Raw genomic sequence first — 19,125 nt, 5'->3', positions numbered from 1 at the left:
TCTGAAGGATTTAAAAGAGAGCTTTGGTTGTCAATACCTGTGGCTCCCCAAAAGAAGAAGAAGGATGTCTTAGACGTGGCCCAGCCTCCTCTGCCTCCTGTCGTTGGGACCCGCTGCCCATGGGTCAGTCTCACCAGGGCACTGCGTCTCCAAGCCGCCCGCTTGTGATGGGGTCCCTGACACCTGTACCTTTCCTCAATTGGTTTAGGACTCACAGAGGTAAGAGAGTGGTTAGTACATTAAAACCTCAAGTGTGAGAGAGGACGCCATTAGAATCAGAGAGCACGTGGCGAGATGGGGTTTAACAAGAAGACCGCATTCTCTTCTGTAATAGGAAAAATAAAAAGATTTAAAACAGTGGGGAAAGGTAAAAATAGGTTTATTGAGGAACCATTGGGAAGAAGACAATGATTTCTTTAATGTAATTTTAAATGTTATATAATATGTTTATCTGAAAAAGGTCTAAATTCTACCTCAGTTGTCCTGAGGGCCCTATGTAGTCTTCATGTATTAAATTACTATCACCTGAACGGAAGAAACCTATAACAGATACCGCAGTGATTTTCAAATTGGGGAAGAGGACATAGCATGCCTACCAGGGTGGCTGATCAGAATCTAAATAGGGCAGTTTCCAAAAAAATCATTTTCAATCAATAATATAATCAACACTGCAATCTTACACTTAAAAACCATAAAGCATCATTTTCATTTGAAAACAGGATGACTTACGGATTTTTTATATCTATCAAAGGATGATCTAAATTTAAAGAGGTAAAGAGGGCCCCTGGGTGGCACAGTCACTTAACCATCCAGCTCTTGGTTTCTGCTCAGGTCATGATCCCAGGGTCATGAGATCAAGCCCTGGGGCTCAGTGATCATTGCGGGAGTCTGCTAAAGATTTTTTCTCCCACTGCCTCCTACGCCCCACACGATTGCTCATGCTCTATCAAATAAATAAATAAATCTTAAAAAAAAAAAGGACGTAAAGAAGCAATGGATTAACCAGAGTTATGTTTTTCATTAAGATCCTGAATTAATATGTAAACACAAGACCTGCATTTTTCTGTATGTTCATTTCCTGATTCTTGAATCTTCATTTGAGGAAATTAAGATGGGAGATTGTTGTGCTACATTGGCATTTTAACTGTAAACCACTAGGCTTTGGTCCAGATGATCATTACCTACAGAAGCTATCTTGATTAAGTTCAGAGTTGCCTTATGTTGTACGTAAGCAAAACTACATTTTAATCAGCTAGTCCATATGTTTTATACAGATAGTGTGTAATAGGCCCTGTCGAAAATAGATTCCTTTAATCAGCAATGTTGGATAGAAGCCTAAGTCTTAAGATAGTCTTATTTATTCTGATTTCTTCTTACTAAAATGAATAAACAGAATGCATTCAGTGTGGCAATAGCATGTTACAAATCATTTCATCAAAGGTAATAAAATTAAGTTTCATCTCTGTGAGTTATTGTAGAGGACTCTTTAACATTTATAAGAATTTGACTTCTAAATCCTTCAAGCCCTAATCTTTGGATTTGCATAATGTGTTTGTACGTTCAGGATTTTTCCAGTTGAAAGGCTTTGAAGTTCCAAGGCAAAAACTGAAATAAATTGGAAATTTGTGTAATTTCAAGGTGAATGCTTGTAATATAGTAGTATAATTGGAAAGTACATGGAAAGGGAAACTCGTGAAAATGTTACTACTATTAACTTAGTGCTTTGAAATTTCATAGTAGAAAGATAATGTGCAAAACTCTTAATGAGTGCTCCAAAAATATTAAGTAGATATTTCTAGTCAATAAAATTAAAACATTTCTTCTTTAGGTTGCTTAAAAGCAGTAGATCCTGAACTTGAACCCAATTCCAGAGTCGTTGCTCCTTCCTCTTCTCCATGCCACCACTGCAAAGTTTTGTGTAAGGATATCAATTTATCAAAGTACAGAGTGTTTCCTTACAAATTGTAAGACTGGGTTTAGTGAATAAAGAATTGAAATATTGTTCACATTGGTCATAGTGGAGATTTTGAATGTATTTCCTTTTTTTAAATTCAAAAGCGCATTCCCATAATGGGGTGGGAAGAAGGCTATCTTAAATGAATGAATTAAATTGATCATTGTATCTGCTCCCAAACTGTCCAAAGTCTTACTCTTTTAGTTTATTTTCATAGCTTTTTTATATGTGAACTTGCTTATCTTTTTGTATTACTTCTTGTATTTCTTGTATTTCTTGTGGTTTTTTTTTCCCCACGATGAGACCATTCATTCATCCCATAATCTATTTATTTATTGCCTACTAGATGGCAAGAACCATGCTAAATCCTAGAAATAAACTGATGAACAGACTGAGATTTCTGTGAATACAGGGATTAGGTTAATCTGGTGGTAAGGACTCCTCATCAAAAGGGCTTTTTACTCTCTCTCCTCTCTCGGCTGGTGTGAACACAGGTATAAATAAACCAGCTGGCAAACCTGGAGGATTTGAATGTCTGTTCCATGAAAGGTCTATAAGAAATATTCACCTTTTATGTCAGGACTTATTAAACTCTAGAGAGGCAGATTGGTCTGGGATTTAATTTCTGGTATTTTTAGCATAGAATTAGGTATAATAGCAGTGAATTCATGTATGCTTCTACATAACTCATGTTATAGACACTGGTCTTGCCCTTCACAGAGTTGAATTTGGTTGCATTTAACAAGAGAAGCTCTAGCAAACCATTCCTACATATCTTGGCACCTGTGGCTTGATTCTTGAATTCTCTGTTGTCTGTATTTCCAAATAGGAAAGCATACGTTTCTTAGGATGAAAACAGGGCTAGAAACATGTCTTTTTATAACAAGGTACCTAGTTTTGGTTTCCCATTAACTAATACCAATTTGCACTCCCAAAGGATACTTCTGTTGGAACACTTTGCATTGGATTAGAATTGTAAAAGGTTGTGTTGTGTAAATCCTGATTCTACATTAATGAGATTTTCTGCTTTGTTCCTGTGTTAGGGCCACCAAGAATAGTATAGGCATAGCACTTACAAAGCAGCCTGTGATTGGCATAGTCTATTATCTTGCTGGATTGTTTCTTTGTTTGTTTGGTTTAATGCATAGATTTCCAATCTGTCATTTTCTTCCAGTTGGACTTCTGAATATGTTTGTTTTTTTTGCTGAGTGTGTGGTTTGTTTTTAGCTGCTGATTTTTAGTCAGACTGTACAGGAGGAGTAACAAAAGGCCTTAATTTTGAAATGTGAAATTTTTTTAGGCATTTGCTCTCCAAAGCTCTTTTTGAGTGACTCGAGATTTTTGCAGCAGCCACAGTATCCAACTTGGACAAATCTGCATTCTCAGCAGCTTTACTACTTTAAAAAAAAAAAAAATACCCTTACACCAGCTCTTTTAGGAAGCAAGGAGACAGCTTTGCTAACAGTAATGAGTTGTGCAAACCACAGATGGTCTTCTTGCTGGAAATTACTGGAAAGGACTACAAAATGTTGGGTTTTAGGGCAACAGCCATTTACATACATCCGTGTATTATGTGTATACATGCACATTTGTAGTATACAACAGATTAATGTGGCAAAGAGTGAATTTGTATAGCTAGTACCAGTCCTGTAGATTTTTGAAAATTTGCAACGTGCTTTCACATGACTTAACACATTTTGTGCCCACAATAACTCTCTTGGGTAAAGCAGGCAGATAGCATGACTACCACCATTGTGGGTAAGAAAATAAGAAGTGTAGAAAGTCCAGGTCCTTGCCAAAAGTCCCTTGGCTAGGAAATATCACAGCTGAAATTTATCTCTATCCCCTAGTTCCAAAGAGTGGCCTTTTGGTCAAAATGTACTGGTTGGATTCCAGCATCTCTAGTTTATAGCCCTGTCTCTTTCTCTAAACCTCAGCTGCCCCCTCTAATAAAAAGGAATATGATACTACCTCATAGGTTTATTGTGATCAGTAAATGAAATGATGTATACATGACCTGTGCCCTGTATATTATAAACATCCAGTGACTGTTTATGTTTGCTTGTGTTTTTGTTTAAAGCAAATAATAATACTCACTACATGCTAAGTATTTTAAGTGGTTTTATAAAGGTTAACTTAATGCTCATGTCAGTTTTATGACACAGGGGTTATTAATACCTCCATTTTACACATGAGAGGGCCAAGACAAGATGAGGTTAAGAAATTTTTCCAAGATTACAAGCTAGTAAATATCAGACTAGGGATTCAATTCAAGGGAATCTGGCCCCATGTTCATAGTCTTAACCACTCTGCTATTATTCTAGAGGCACACAGTCAAATACATACACATGGGGCTTTCATATTCTATTGTTTTGCCACTTTAAATTCCTCTGACCTAAGGAATATTCTCATTATACTATGGTGGATTTTCTCAACTGTTGCTACCATACCCCAGCGCATCCTAAGACTTTACTAGGTGTATAGTAGAGCGTTCGTTTTTGTCAGATAGCTGCAGAACTCAGGAGCATATCCAGTTAGTTCTAATAAAGGTACAGTTTGAATTCCATTTGATGCGAGGTGTAATTCCAGTGAAGAACTCAAACTAAATGAAACCATTTTTTTTTCCTTACACATTTAAGTCATGGGAGGATTTAGTTTAGGCTTAAGGTAGAATTCTATCATGTGGTATTTAGACAAAATGGCAAAACTATTAAAAGATGTGGAGCCTGGCAGACAAAGAAATATGACAAGCATTGCTTGGCTATAACTTGAATGGCAAATGATAGAAGGCTAGTGATAGTAGATGAAAACCCTACAATGTAGGAGAAAAAGGAAAGGGATGCCCAAAAGAGTAGACGAGTAATAAACAATAGTAATTAAGGGCTAAAGGTAAGGAAGCTTAAGAGAAGCTGTCTCCATGGGCAAAGCTATTGAAATAGACAACCAACCCAGATCTTTGAGAGCAGTCCTCTATGGTTGGCAACATAAAGCCATATTTAGTTGCTGTTGGTGCAAACCCTGACCTTTGGGGTGTCCATTAACTCATTTAAGCAAAGATGCATGCATTCTACTCAGTGATTTGGAAAATACATGGAAGGTTTCTCATGTTTCTAGTAAAGTAGAAATAAATTATGTAAGAAGGAAATTTAGTTGATTATTATGAGCGTAATCCCATTTAAACTGGTTGGTATTGGAAGTTTTCTGCCACTTATTTTTTCCTCTAGTTCCTGTGACTTCATTTCATCATTGACCTATAGGGCTTTTCTTGCTCCTTAAAGAATGAGTTAAAATGAGCATGAATCCTATTTTTACAGAGTAGGAAAGTCAAAGCCCCCCTCTTACTTCCTTTCAAGTTTTTGTCCTTCCCATGGTTCTCTGGTCTATACCTCTGCTTACAAGTTTGCTATTTTAATATTTTAATTAATTGCTATTTTAATTCAGCTCATAAAGATTTTAAAAATGTATGCACTCAAGCAAACTATTTGATGGATTCAGTTTTTTTTCCAGAAGATCTGGGGACTCTCATAGGAGAGATATCACATTGTACACCACACAAAAACCTTTATTCTCTGTTCCTTCCCCCAAATCCACATGGCAGAAAAAGTGAGACTCCCTTACAAAATGCAGCATAGCCCCTGAGTAGTGCAGCAGCGAAGGATCCTGAGAAACTGTTCTAATTCTGCAGCATCCCTTGGAAGTTTGAAGAACAAAATTACATCCTCCCTTACATCCTTTTACAAAGAGGTTAGAACCCCCATTTACTGAGAATATCCTGTGTGAATGCTCTGCTAGGCACTTTCACAGAGGATGATTTACATAATCTATAGAACCCAGCTGGGTACGTGTTATCCCCATTTTATAGATGAGAAAACTGAGTCTCAAAAGTGTCGAACATTGTTTACCAGGCTGAAAAAAGGTGTTGGAATACATGTGGAGAAGAGAAGGAATAGTTCTTTTCTGCTCAAAAACAGAGGAAGAATAAAGGGCAAAGATTATGAACCACTAGATTGTCTACATAGTGGGGCAGTGACAAAAGGGATGGCTCCTTTCACTCTTTTCCTTTTCTCCATCCAAGATGTCGGCCCCATTTTCCTTTTGAAATGCAAATCACATTAAACAAAGATTCTTTTGGTGCCAGTTAAGAGATTATTTTTGTCTCTGTTTGTAATGTTTCACTTAATATCAATGAGTATTTTATCTCTTGTACACCTACATATTCCATTATGCTATTTACATTTGTTTAACATATTTAATTAAGAACACTGTTAAAAATTGAGAAAGACTTCCCTTTGTGAAATTTGGAAATTGAAGGTAGTAGTTTGCACATTTCCTTGCCAATCACAGTAGTCATTTTTAGGATCTTTAAAGGGGTAATTCAGTTACCCACACAGTTCTGCTTTCTAAAAACCTGCACAGAGAAGTATTTTCTTAGACAAGCCAGCAAAGCTACTCAAGCTACTGGCAGTGTTCCAGACTCCAGCAACAACAATGAAAATATTAACACCCTTCAGGTGTTGATTGAGAAGACTATCTGGTGAGGAAGGGCAAAAGGGACAGGGAAAATGCCTTAGCGCTATTTTCTGCTTGTCTGTGGCCTTTAGAGCCCACAATTACTTGCTCTTTCCAAAGAGGCTACTTGAAAAGGACTTGTGGGATGGGGAGACATTTTTAAGTGACGTAGAACTTCATCCATTGTAGCTAGCACTCTCTCCAATCTAAGCTGTCATTGCTGCCATGCTACAATATGAGACCTTAATTTAGTAAATGATCAATTCTGAAACAGTTTCTGGTGATAAAAATAGTCTGTGTGAATTTGAGATAAAAGTTGTTACACTTATATTTTGAAAATAATCTTTTCTGAGAACTAGAGCACAACCTGCTTTCTTTCTATAAAATTTAATAACTTTCCCTTAAATTCTGAATCCCCTGAGCTCCCTTTTCCCAAAAAGCTTGCTTTAGAGTACAATTCAAATTTAATTTTGAAATAAAGTTGATGAGATGAGCTATAGAAACTTGATATTAAAAATTTATTATAGCTTTTAATAGTATAATTGATGTACACTGTTATATTAGTTTTAGATGCCTAACAGTTCTGTATGTTACCCAGTGCTCACCATGACAAGTGAAGTCACCATCTGTCACCATACAACATGATTACAACACAATTGACTATATTCCCTATGCTGTATTTTTCATTGCCGGGCTCATTTATAACTCTTAAGTTTGTATCTCTTAATCCCCTTTACCTATTTTACCCAAGAAAATTGACAATTCTTCTGGTGAAAATGGTCAAATGTGTGTGATTTCATAGAGTGTATAGGGTTCAATATGATATTTCTAGTCTTAGTGTATCTAAGTATGCTTTTCTGGGAAGCCATGTTGGGACAAATTAACTTTGTTGCCTCGATGACCTGCAACGTATTTCTTAACTTATTCTTACTAATTTTGATGCCTTTCTTAGTTGTGTGTAGTACTACTATAACATTCAGCTCCAGCCTGCAAACCCCAGACTAGGACAAGAATGGTATTATTGGGAAGACTAAGGCATTTAAAAAAGTAGATAACCCTGTGCAAAGTAAATCCACATCTCCTCGACTCTGTGGTACACTGGGTGATTCTTGCTAGCTACTCCTTGAAGGACATTCCATGCGGCTTGCTCACCTTACCTTTGAGATGCAGCCTTCAATCAAACCTCACCAGAGCAGCCAGAGTGATTCTTTTAAAATACTATTAAATGAAAGGATCCTTCCTTAGATTCACTCTACTTTGGTCATCTTTGGGAGGCTAAAGGCCAATATTGTCATTCTGTTTCTTTTTACTGTCACTTTTTGTGGCAAGTAATCTTCATTGTAAATGAGTAAGTTGAAAAGTTGGTCAGTTTCATATGGATAGTATCACGTATGTGCAGAAGATCTGCAAAAATCATAGATGATTAGATTTTTAACAAAGTAAACATGTCCTGGTACCCAGAAAAGGAAATAAAACATTGCTAGAATCCTACAAACTCCTTCATGTCTCCATCAATATTATAACTCTCAGCAGTTATCCTACCCACACTTTTAACATCAGAGGTGCGTTTTCTTCTATTTGAACTTTATATTAATGGAATCACACAGTATGCCTTCTTTGGTACTGGGCTGCTTTTGCCCAGCATCATTTTTGTGAAAACATTCCTTGCTATTGCAAGTAGTTGTAGCTCATCCATTTCCATTGCTGTACAAGTTTCATTGTACAACTATTATCACAATGCATTTGCCCTTTTCTACTGTTAGTAAATATTTGGGTTGTGTTGGATATTAAGGTGTTAAAAATAGTGCCTCTATGAACGTTTGTGACTGTGTCTTTGGGTGAACATATTGTGTAGGACATATCCTAGGAATAGAATTGGTGAGTAAAAAGATGCATGCCTTCAGCTAAGCAGATATTGCCAGACATTTGTCCAAAGTGGTCGTACCATTTGCAAACCTACCATCAGGTGTTGGCGAATTCCCATAGCTCCTTATCTCCACAATTAATGTCATGTCTTTCACCTTGAAGCCATTCTGATGGGTGTGCTATGAGTTCAATTTGGTCCTAATTTGTGATTCTCATGACTAATGCTGTTGAGCACTTTTTAACATATTTGTTGGCAGTTTGGAGAAAGCAGTTCAATTTTCATGAATACTAAGTAGTTGATATGTGGGTATGGCTAAAATCATATGGGTGATGGTGAAATTGCTAAACTGTAGTAAATACTGCTTTCATTAATGAATCTTATACTAATTGATATTTTTATTCCTTTAAAAAAGTTTTTGCTCTAATAAATTCGATTAAATAGAAGCTTAGAGTTAATTATGAATAATCCCCTCTGTGGAATGATATGAGATACCAAGGTCTATATCATGGGAAACTGCCCAGAGGATGACATTTATTTTCAATATAACTATTCTTTATAAGATAAAAGATTTATACAAATATTAATGAAAGAAATATAACAAAAATAATTTTAATGGTTAAATAACAGTATTTCTGTAGTTTAAATTTTCCTCAAAATTATAAAAGGAAAAAGTAAATATATAGTATGATAACTATGTTAATTCACAGTCTACTACAGATGGTGTGGTCTAGCAATGAGATACATATTTTTTTAAAAATGTATTTTGGAGGGACGCCTGGGTGGCTCAGTGGGTTAAGCCTCTGCCTTCTGCTCAGGTCATGATCCCAGCGTTCTGGGATCAAGCCCCGCATCGGGCTCTCTGCTCAGCAGGGAGCCTGCTTCCACCTCTCTCTCTGCCTGCCTCTCTGTCTACTTGTGATCTCTGTCTGTCAAATAAATAAATTAAATATTTAAAAAAAAATAAAAATAGGTGTATTTTAGAGAAGTGGGGAGAGGCAAAGGGAGGAGAGAGAAATCCAAGCAGACTCCACACTTGAGTATGGAGCCTGATGCCGGGCTCAATCTCACAACCCCAAGATCATGATCTGAGCCAAAACCAAGAGTCAGACACTCAATGACTGTACTACCAGGTGCCCCAGATACACATGGTCAGTCGTATGATCTTTGACTCTTGCCAGGATGTCTCTATGACTATATGTAAGTTATTGTTTGTAAACAATGTCTTGAGGTCCGGCCCTGATTCCCACACAAAAACTTAATAATTTTACCAGTTGCTGCATGAATTGTGTCTGCTTGTAGATGCTTTAGATCTGAAGGTCCTTGGAAGTCTTCTTACCCAATCCTGTTCTCCCACTCAGCTTTGTTCTCCTCCCTCTTCCCTCCCCAATCTCCCCCTGCTTTTATATTCAATGAAAATTAGTCAACATTTTTTATAATCAACAAGATAATCCAAAATCTAAATTTTTTACTACAAATCTGTAATGCAACCCTGCTTGTATTCTAAAAACTATACGATTCCGTGGGACTGTGCTCCTGGAGGAGCATATTCTAGGAGTCCTTCATTCTCCCACAATAGATCTTAGTCCACTTTATCTCCTATACCAGAAACCTTGGAATCCCCTTTCTTCTACCTCTTCTTTCTCCTCCCTTGTTATCAATCTGACATCAAGCCTTGGCTATTCTTTCTTTAAAGTGTTAATTTTTATCCTTTGGGTAACAGTCCCCTATAAAATAACAATAATTGGGTGACAGGAGCTTCATATTCTTATTGTTTTGTTGCTTTTCTGTCTCCAGATGGTTAAATAATTTGTCTGAGGTTTCAAAGCTTAAGTGATAGACATGGTGTTTGAACCTTGATTTTCTTTTCTCTTTTTTTTTAAGATTTTTATTTGTTTATGTGAGAGAGAGAAAAAGAGAGAGAGATATCTTGAGCAAGAGGAGGGGTGGAGGGAGAAGCAGACTCCCTGCTGAGCAAGGAACCTGATGCAGGGCTTGACCTCAGGACCCTGGGATCATGACCTGAGCTAAAGGTAGACACTTAACCGACTGAGCCACCTTGGCACCCCAAGCCTAGAATTTCTAACTCCAATGTCAATGGTCTTAAAACACCACGCTCTAGTGCCAGAAGAGACCATTTTTAAGCTGAGTCTAGAAACATGAGCAGGACCTGACAGTGGGGCAGAATATAGAAGAATGTACTGGAAAAGCCTAAATAGTCTGGAGGTATAAACGTGCAAAACATAGGAAATTGCAATTTTCAAGTATGATTGCTGTATCTTTTATTTTTCACTGTTCTGAGATTCATTGTTTATGTGCCATACCCAGTGCTCCATGCAATAAGTGCCCTCCTTAATACCCACCACCAGGCTCACCCATCTCCTACTCCCTCTCCTCCAAAACTCTTAGTTTGTTACTCAGAGTCCACAGTCTCTCATGGTTTGTCTGCCCTTCCGATTTACCACAGTTCACTTTTCCTTTCCTTCTCCTAATGTCCTCCATGTTATTCCTTATGCTCCACAAGTAAGTGAAACCATATGATAATTGACTCTCTCTGCTTGACTTATTTAACTCAGCATAATCTCTTCCAGTCCTATGCATGTTGATACAAAAGTTGGGTGTTCGTCCTTTCTGATGACCTTGTAATATTCCATTGTGTATATGGACCATATCTTCTTTATCCATTCATCTGTTGAAGGGCATCTTGGTTCTTTCCACAGTTTGGCGACCGTGGCCATTGCTGCTATGAACATTGGGGTACAGATGGCCCTTCTTTTCACTGCATCTGTATCTTTGGAGTAAATACCCAGCAGTGCCAATTGCAGGGTCGTAGGGTAGCTCTGTTTTTAATTTTTTGAGCTATCTCCACACTGTTTTCCAAAGTGGCTGCTATATCTGATAAAGAAAACTACCAACTTCTTTTCTATGTGGAATCTAGACTTGAAAAATGACACCTAGTGTTAGCTTCTAGAAGTACCATGAGCCAAGAGTAGATTGGGCTTAAGGTTCAGTTATGATTACAAATACAAAGTTGTGTAGCTTGACATATTTATATTTATCTCTTATCATTTATCAGTAATGTTTACACCAAGAGAAACGTTCTCTATGCATGAGGGGGGGAAATTTTATGGATAGCCTTTTGCTTTCCATGTGAGTTCTCATGTCAGCTCTCTAAAACATAGGAGTGAGCAATCCCTGAGAATGTCTGGAGAAATAATGTGAACTCTATAATTTTTACAGCTAAGATGCTATTATAGATTAAATAGAGAAGCCCTGGCAGCCTCTAGTTACCCAAATAATCATTTCATTATTTCCTTCTGGGTTGCAATTATTTATTTCTAACTAGTGTTTTACTATAGCATTAAATATACTCCTTTTGGAACTAAAAGCAGTAGCCAAATGCATTGTCTTTGTCTGACATCACATTTTAGTTGCTGTTAGAAAAATAAAAATCCTTTATCGCCTTACATTCTAATACCTTTTAACAAAATCTGTTAAAATGATTAGGCAGATTTTTTTTTCCCCAACTAGTTTCACAAATATTTGAAGAATTTAAGATACTGTAGAGAAGGTCTATAATTTCTGAATAAACTTGGTTCTGTTTAAGGGCCAAATATTAACTCGGTTGTTGAAAAAAAAAATTATGATGAAATTGAAACAAGTGTCTCTCGAGCAAGTAACCACAGCATCTGGTATTCTTTACCTGTAGGTTGAAGAAAAAGTCCCAGTCGGTGGATATTACTGCTCCAGGGTTCAACCCTCTGGCTGCTGCAGGAAAGCAGACGCCACAAGCCAGTAAGCCCCCCACACCCAAGACGCCCATCATTGAAGAAGAGCAGAACAATGCAACCAATACCCAGAAGCATCCTTCTCGGAGGAGTGAGCTGAAGAGGTTCTACACTATTGGTGAGCACCAGACATTTGATGCATTTGGACAGGTGCCGTCTGTCTGAACAGCCCTGTGAATGTGGGGATCTGCAGTTCCATGCCCCCTTGCTTATAGGATGTGTATATCTTTCTGCGGGTTGATGCGGTCATTTTCTCATGCGGTTTGAACATGGGAGACGGAAGAGCACTGAAAACCTTCCACAAAGTTAAATAAGGGAGCAGGCTTGGGGACTGGCCCTGTCCTGGCCTGAGGGGAGTTAGTCATGTGTGTCTTTGGCTCTCCAGCGTGTGAGCTGACGTGCTACCTACTTTCATTTTTGCCCCCCACAGCCAGCGCCGCTTCTTGTTTATTTGTGTTTGTTCTTGTCACGTTTCCTCCGGGCTCTCAAGTCTCTCACCGTGTTCTGTCAGGGTGTCGAGACAGTGGTTGATGTGCCTCCATGACTACCAAAACCACTAAGAAAATAGAGGCTGAGGGAGGACAGATAGCTGTGCAGGCGTGCACTGGCCTTGCATGTTACTTTGCTTTGGAGGGGTTGAACCCCACGTAGAACCCATCAGCTAAGAAAACAGTAAACTCTGGGTAGAGTCCTGTAGGCATAATGTTGCTTTATTTGCACAGGGGAGATAAATCTACCCAGAAAGAGGATATGGAGGCTTTGCTTTGCTTTGCTTATGACTTCATTTTAGAGAGATTTGGTCATATCCCAAAGCCTTTAAAGTAGAGACTATGGCTTCATAGGTTAACCAAAGTTACATCAAAGGGCATACATTTATAGCAAATAAAACGAGGAATCCACCAGCCCAACCGAGTATGGGATGTTTGAAAATTTTGTCTCAGCTACTTTAGTGTTCTTATCTAGAGATCACACTCAGGAGGCCAGATTCCTAATTCTGACTCCCACATCAGTTTTCTCTGTGACTTTGTCAAGCCATGTTCCTGTGTCTTTGGGTTCTGTTGTATCCATCAGGTCTGAAGACATGCGTCCATGTAGGTCTAGCACTATTTCAGGATGTGGTGACTAAAACCATGCTTTCCTGTTCTGCCATTTTATGTCCTCTTCCTATATCTACTCTCTGGTGTCCTCTTTCCTGATGAAAATGTTCAGGTCTTATTTTTCAAGAGATGGTAGGCATGGTGTCTTTGAGGTTATTTATAGTCAAATAATAAGAACTGATAGAAGGGTAAACAGGTTCATATTTCCATTTTTAAAGCTTACAATAGCATGTTTCCAAAAATCAGTTAACTAGAAAAGCCCATAAAGTTTGCACAACTGACTCTCTGTTTTCCAGTGTCCTTTCCTCCCACCCTTCAACATGTCCATCACCTTCTATTGCTTTTCCAACTTACTAACTGGCTGAGGAAAAAAAAAAAACAAAAAACACAGCATTTTGCCTTCAGAAAGTAGTTTAGCATATAAACACAATATTCCTTAAAGATGAGAAAATGAGGGAGAAACAATGACAAGCTTGGCCGCATAAATAGATAAGCCTAGAAAATAGAAGTCTAAATGGTGAGTTTGGGTTGCAGAGAGATGTACGGTGAGTTATCAAAAATAACCCTACCACTACTGAATTTTTAATGATTGGACTTGTAATAATTTGATTCATAACCAGTGCCAGTGGCATATCTATTATGTTAAAGCAGATATCTGAATTGTTAATTTAATGTGTTTTTATAACCGCTCTACTAATTTGGACCCGTAACTTATTTTCAAGTCTGAAATATTAGCAACTATATAATCGCCTGTATTGAAAGGTTATGTCATAAAACAAGTGTCTTTCAGAATCCTTTAATGACACGTGTTGATAATAACAACAATTAAAATTACCCCTTATTGGTAATGCCCTATACCAGGCACAGGTGAAGCTTATTAGGCAGGTGTTCTATTCTTTATTTTTATGGATGAGGCATAGAACTTGAGAGAAATTAAGGAGCCATGAGCAAGAGATAGCAGACTGTGCAAATGAAATTAACCTTCTCTTGTGACACTTCAGAATCAGCCTTCAGTTATACAGGTTACCTGCATTGGTGTGCCAAATGAGTCTCTGTGCCTAATACAGTGGAGCAGTATTTTTACTTCAATTCTCAGATGATCTCATTTAAGGAAACATGCCGACTAACCCATCCAACAGCCAGTGTGCCCATTCATTGAAAGGTATCTTTCAGTGTTTGAATTTCTAGATCACACAATTGAGAAAAAAAAAACCTAGAAGCCCTCCTGTGGCCAAATTAAGTACTACATTTAGGCTTTTCAATGAAGAGCCTTTTTTTTTTTTAAATTTTTTATTTTTTCAGCGTAACAGTATTCATTATTTTTGCACCACACCCAGTGCTCCATGCAATCCATGCCCTCTCCAATACCCACCACCTGGATCCCCCAACCTCCCACCCCCCACCCCTTCAAAACCCTCAGATTGTTTTTCAGAGTCCATAGTCTCTCATGGTTCACCTCCCCTTCCAATTTCCCTCAACTCCCTTCTCCTCTCCATCTGGTCCATGAAGGAGAACAGTTGTGAGAGTGAAAGAAATTTCTAGAGAAGCTAGTGCACCACTCAGCCCCTAAAAGTTAAATAACTTCAAAATCTTCTAGTGTCTTTTAATTTGAAAATTCTTTAATCCTCAGAATCATCACTTGAATTTAAATACACTATTTCACTTAAAAAGGCTCTTCATTCCATCTGCAGTTCCATGCCCTCTTGCTTATAGGATGCGTATATCTTTCTGCGGGTTGATGCAGTCATTTTCTCATGCGGTTTGAACATGGGAGACGGAAGAGCACTGAAAACCTTCCACAAAGTTAAATAAGGGAGCAGGCTTGGGGACTGGCCATCTGATGGAATGAATGGAATCTGATGGCCATCTGATGGAACCAACCTTTCTATCTGTCTGTCTCTTTTCTATCTATCTGCCGAGATTAGAGTTACCAAAGTCTTCTTTTATGACACAGCACCTCTGTTTAAAGTGCTCTCTGCAACTTCACAGACAAAGCAGACAAGGGCAGAACTTGACCTTCCCAGGTTCCTGGCTCAGCAGGGCTTCCAAATAGGTGTGATACGGGGGCTCCTTGGCTCTCAGGTGTCGGAATGAATAATAATTCTGGAGCTTTCCTTCAGCTGAGACCTCTTTCTTCCTTGTCATACGAACTGACAACCTGCTTACGTCCGTTAATCGCCTGTTTACCCGCATGGCCCAGCCCAGTCTTTGCCTTTTATTCTATCTGTGTTAATGTCGCTGTAACACCTTCCCTTTATTGAAACACCACCAATGGTGAATCAGTCAGGGTTCTTTACACAGTAATTTCCACTTACATTCAGATGACTGAATTCTGGGTTTATTTGGGGCATATGAATAACTCAAACTCTCCCACATATGAAAATATGTTCATTCATTTAAGAATCTTTCATTTATTAATTCAGTAAATATTTATGGAATGCCCACTACATGCCCGGCCTTCTTTGAAGTTCTGCTAATAAAAGAGTAAATAAGACCAAGTACATGCCCTCAGGTGCTTGTATTCTAGTGGGGAGGACAGGCTATAAACACTCAGAAGGTTAACACATTATCAAGGAATGATAATTATATAAAGAAAAAAAAAGGTTAAGAGAGAAAATGTGGTAGAAAAGTTACTCTGTATAATGTGTTTAAATCCTACACAGGTTTTATTTGATGAATTTTGTCAGATGACCTGTGCAGTTTTGAGAAATCAGTTAGCATGGTTACATACAGGACATCTAATGTGTTCATAATACATTTTTCAGAGAGTTGTTTTTTGCTTTCCTTGCATAGACTTAGGTTTGAAAAGACTAATGGAATGACATTTGCAGCATGAAGAAACAAACAAATGATTGAGGGGAAGTTTAATGACCTTCAAGCTTCCCAGCATTGTTTGAAGAAGTGGCGTCCATATGCTTTTCATTCCTACCAGGAAAAGACTAAGACACTTGGGTTAAGCTGTAGTATAGAATATTGAAATTAAAGAATGTGACATGTTTTAATATATGTTACCAGAAAGTTTGCTTTTTGCTTGTTTTTTAAGGTACAGCTCTTACTTTTTTTTTTTTTAAGATTTTATTTATTTATTTATTTGACAGACAGAGATCGCAAGTAGGCAGAGAGAGGGGCAGGGAGCAGACGCCCTGCTGAGCAGACAGCCAGATGTGGGGCTCGATCCCAGAACCTTGGGATCATGACCCGAGCAGAAGGCAGAGGCTTAACCCACTGAGCCACCCAGGTTCCCCCAGCTCTTACTTCTTTAGAATGGTTCAGGAGTCAGTTTGCCTAGAGGGAAAATGGTACCAGCTCTCAAAGATCTAAATGATTTTGATCAATGTCAGGAAGCCGTGGTGTACTCATTCCATTTGCTTATTAAACCCCTCCTTTGGCTCACCTGATCAGCCGTCAGTGGTGAGATACCAGGCTGCTGGAACCTAATGTTTACGTTGGACTTCTGTTCTAAGTACGCATACATGGGTACTTAGAATCTCCAAAGCTCGCTGTCTTCACATCTTTCCTTTTTTCCTAAAAGAGTGAAATCGTCTGCATGAGTGTTCATCGTGGTGCCTGGAATGGGGAAGTTCTCCATCAGTGAGTGAGCTTGTCCTTGCGGTTGCTGGGCATGAAGGAAGCAGCCAGGGCTCATGATCCCCGGGCGGGGATTTGGAGCTAACCTGGGACTGGTGTGATGCAAGCCTCCTAGTCTTTGATCCTTGTACTTCTGATCAACTGCCTCCTGCTTCAAAAACCCTGCGGTGGTTCTTCACTCTCCCCAGAAAACCAGATCGTTCCTCTGTAGCCCTTTCGTGTTCTGTCCCCACTTACTCTCCAGCTTTCTCTCAGACCCCAGCCCTACACTCTAACCAAGCCAAATTCCTTACAGTTTCCCGAAGGTGTGCTAATGTATACTACATCACAGGCTTAATGCCGGCTCTTTTTTCTGCCTAGAAGAGTGTTGAAAATAAACCCAAACGTCCCTCATAACCAGCCACACTTTCCCCAAATCTGATCAACATGAATAGATTTCAGAGCATTTTAGCATACCCATTGTCAGTTGTTTAGGTCGCTAGCAAATACTCCTTGAAATCAGTGATTGCTTATAACATTCTTCAAGGGTAAGTGGAACATGGATTCTGACCACCATGCAGCATTCTATAGAGTTAAGCCTCTGACAGTTGAATGACTTACTCATGATCACACTCTAAATAGTGGCAAAGCCAAGGAAAGTATCTACGGAGACGGTTAACTAATAATAAAGAGCTTATCATCTACGTCTTCAGATCACAATCTCTTCTCAGAAGCAAAACAAAAATGAAATTACATTGTTAATTGAACTCTTAGTGAGTGATTTCCCCAGTGCAAATCCATTCCATTGATGGTGAAACAGAGCCATTGAAAAAGAATATTAGTTTTTCATCAGATTTGACTTATTCAACTAAAATGACTCTCCTTTCCTTCTTTTCTTTTTTCCTCTCTTGCTCTGTCCCTTTTTCTTCCTCCCTTCCTCCTTTCTTTCATTTTTCCCCCCTTTTTTTTCCTGCCTCCTTCCTTGTGTTAAACTGCTTTTTGTGAAATGATGACATAGTATATATATTGGTTTGGTAGACTTTTTCAATCAGGTTTGTTCTTTTTAAATCTCTTTGCTTCTCAAAATTAAGTTGGGAAATGTCCCCCAGAATATCCTTTTGAAATTTTGCCGGTCTGTGAAATTGTAAAATCTGAAATCCAATGTTCTTGTCTTTTGCCCTGCCTTCAGGTTAGAATGCCTTCCACATTGCAAGTTTACTGAAGCACAGTTAAAAACAAATTTGTATCTTACTAACCCTGGGCTGCTTACATATTAAAAAGAGAGCCTACAGAATTAGGGGTTCCCTGGGAATTCTTCTGAGTAGTTGGCAAAATTAAAACAGTAATAACTAGTTTGGAAACTCTAAAAAGAGAAAAGCAAGACACATATTTTAACTGCTTTTTAATTGCGGTACACCAGGCATTTTAAAATATCACCACATAACTTGTATGCCTCTCATTTTGAAGCCAGACTTTTTAATTATATGAATAAAAAAGAGCAACTCTAAAGTGAAAAACACTGTAACAGGAGAGAAAAAAAAATTAAAAAGACTAATCTTGCTGGAGGTGATACATTCCACAGCATGAAACTAGGTCACCCCTGAACCAGAACCTTCTCTCCAAGCTAGAAGAATCTTCATGTAAAAGCAGAAAGTCTCTGTGATTTAATCAGCAGAATGATCTTGGCATACAGGTCACCGCCTATAAGCACAGAAACTAAAATGGATAACTGCTCTCAGGGTTCAAATTAAATTATGTTCTTCAGAAAAATGACTTTGTTCTGAAGTTTGTTCTGACATTTTGATGACTTCTTGTATTTTCTGAGTCACAAGAATATGTAGGGAAAATTATTCCATTGCTGAGGTTCCTGGTGATACATGGAAGCTAAAATTCTCTAAGTGAACCTGAGCTTTTCACAAATTTTGAAGCCCCGTACATGTGCAGAAGTGTCATTTCTTTTCTTTTTATGTATATTGCATAAGAATGTGCAATTTTTATTAGGATAGTGAATTTAAAGATATTGAGAGCCCAAGTTCAATTTTTTGTTCATTTGTAGGGTAAGTAGACCTAGGGATTCAGTATGTGAGAGTCTGTGTCTGTGTGTACATGTTGGAGAGGTATTTAGTTGGGTTTTTATTTCATGTCACTTTTTCTTATTTATTCTATTTAAAACCTACTTCAAAACAGGAAGGCTAGGAAACCTACCAGCAGAAACTCCTTTTCGACTCTAAAATAAATATGAAAGCTTTACGTCTTCCTAGAGAAATTAGATCTTTTTTTACTAAACATTTATACAATTTTAAACTTTACTGAGCAGGAGTAGATGTTCTCAGAAGGAAGAAAAGT

At 38.2% G+C, this 19,125-nt stretch overlaps 1 protein-coding gene across 4 annotated transcripts in view; it reads left to right on the top strand.

Annotated features, from left to right (window-relative positions):
- Positions 1-19,125, top strand: part of OXR1 (oxidation resistance 1) — a 447,991-nt gene that overhangs the window by 217,756 nt on the left and 211,110 nt on the right. For all 4 annotated transcript variants that reach the window (XM_047724297.1, XM_047724293.1, XM_047724292.1 and 1 more), the window contains exon 3: positions 12,037-12,233. In XM_047724297.1, coding sequence (XP_047580253.1) covers positions 12,037-12,233 — 197 coding nt within the window. The remainder of the gene's footprint in view (positions 1-12,036; positions 12,234-19,125) is intronic.

The sequence above is a fragment of the Lutra lutra genome, chromosome 4 (assembly GCF_902655055.1).
Source record: "Lutra lutra chromosome 4, mLutLut1.2, whole genome shotgun sequence".
Classification (NCBI taxonomy): Eukaryota; Metazoa; Chordata; class Mammalia; order Carnivora; family Mustelidae; genus Lutra; species Lutra lutra.
Note: the sequence above shows the minus strand (reverse complement) of the source record. Positions and strands in the feature narration are given on the sequence as shown.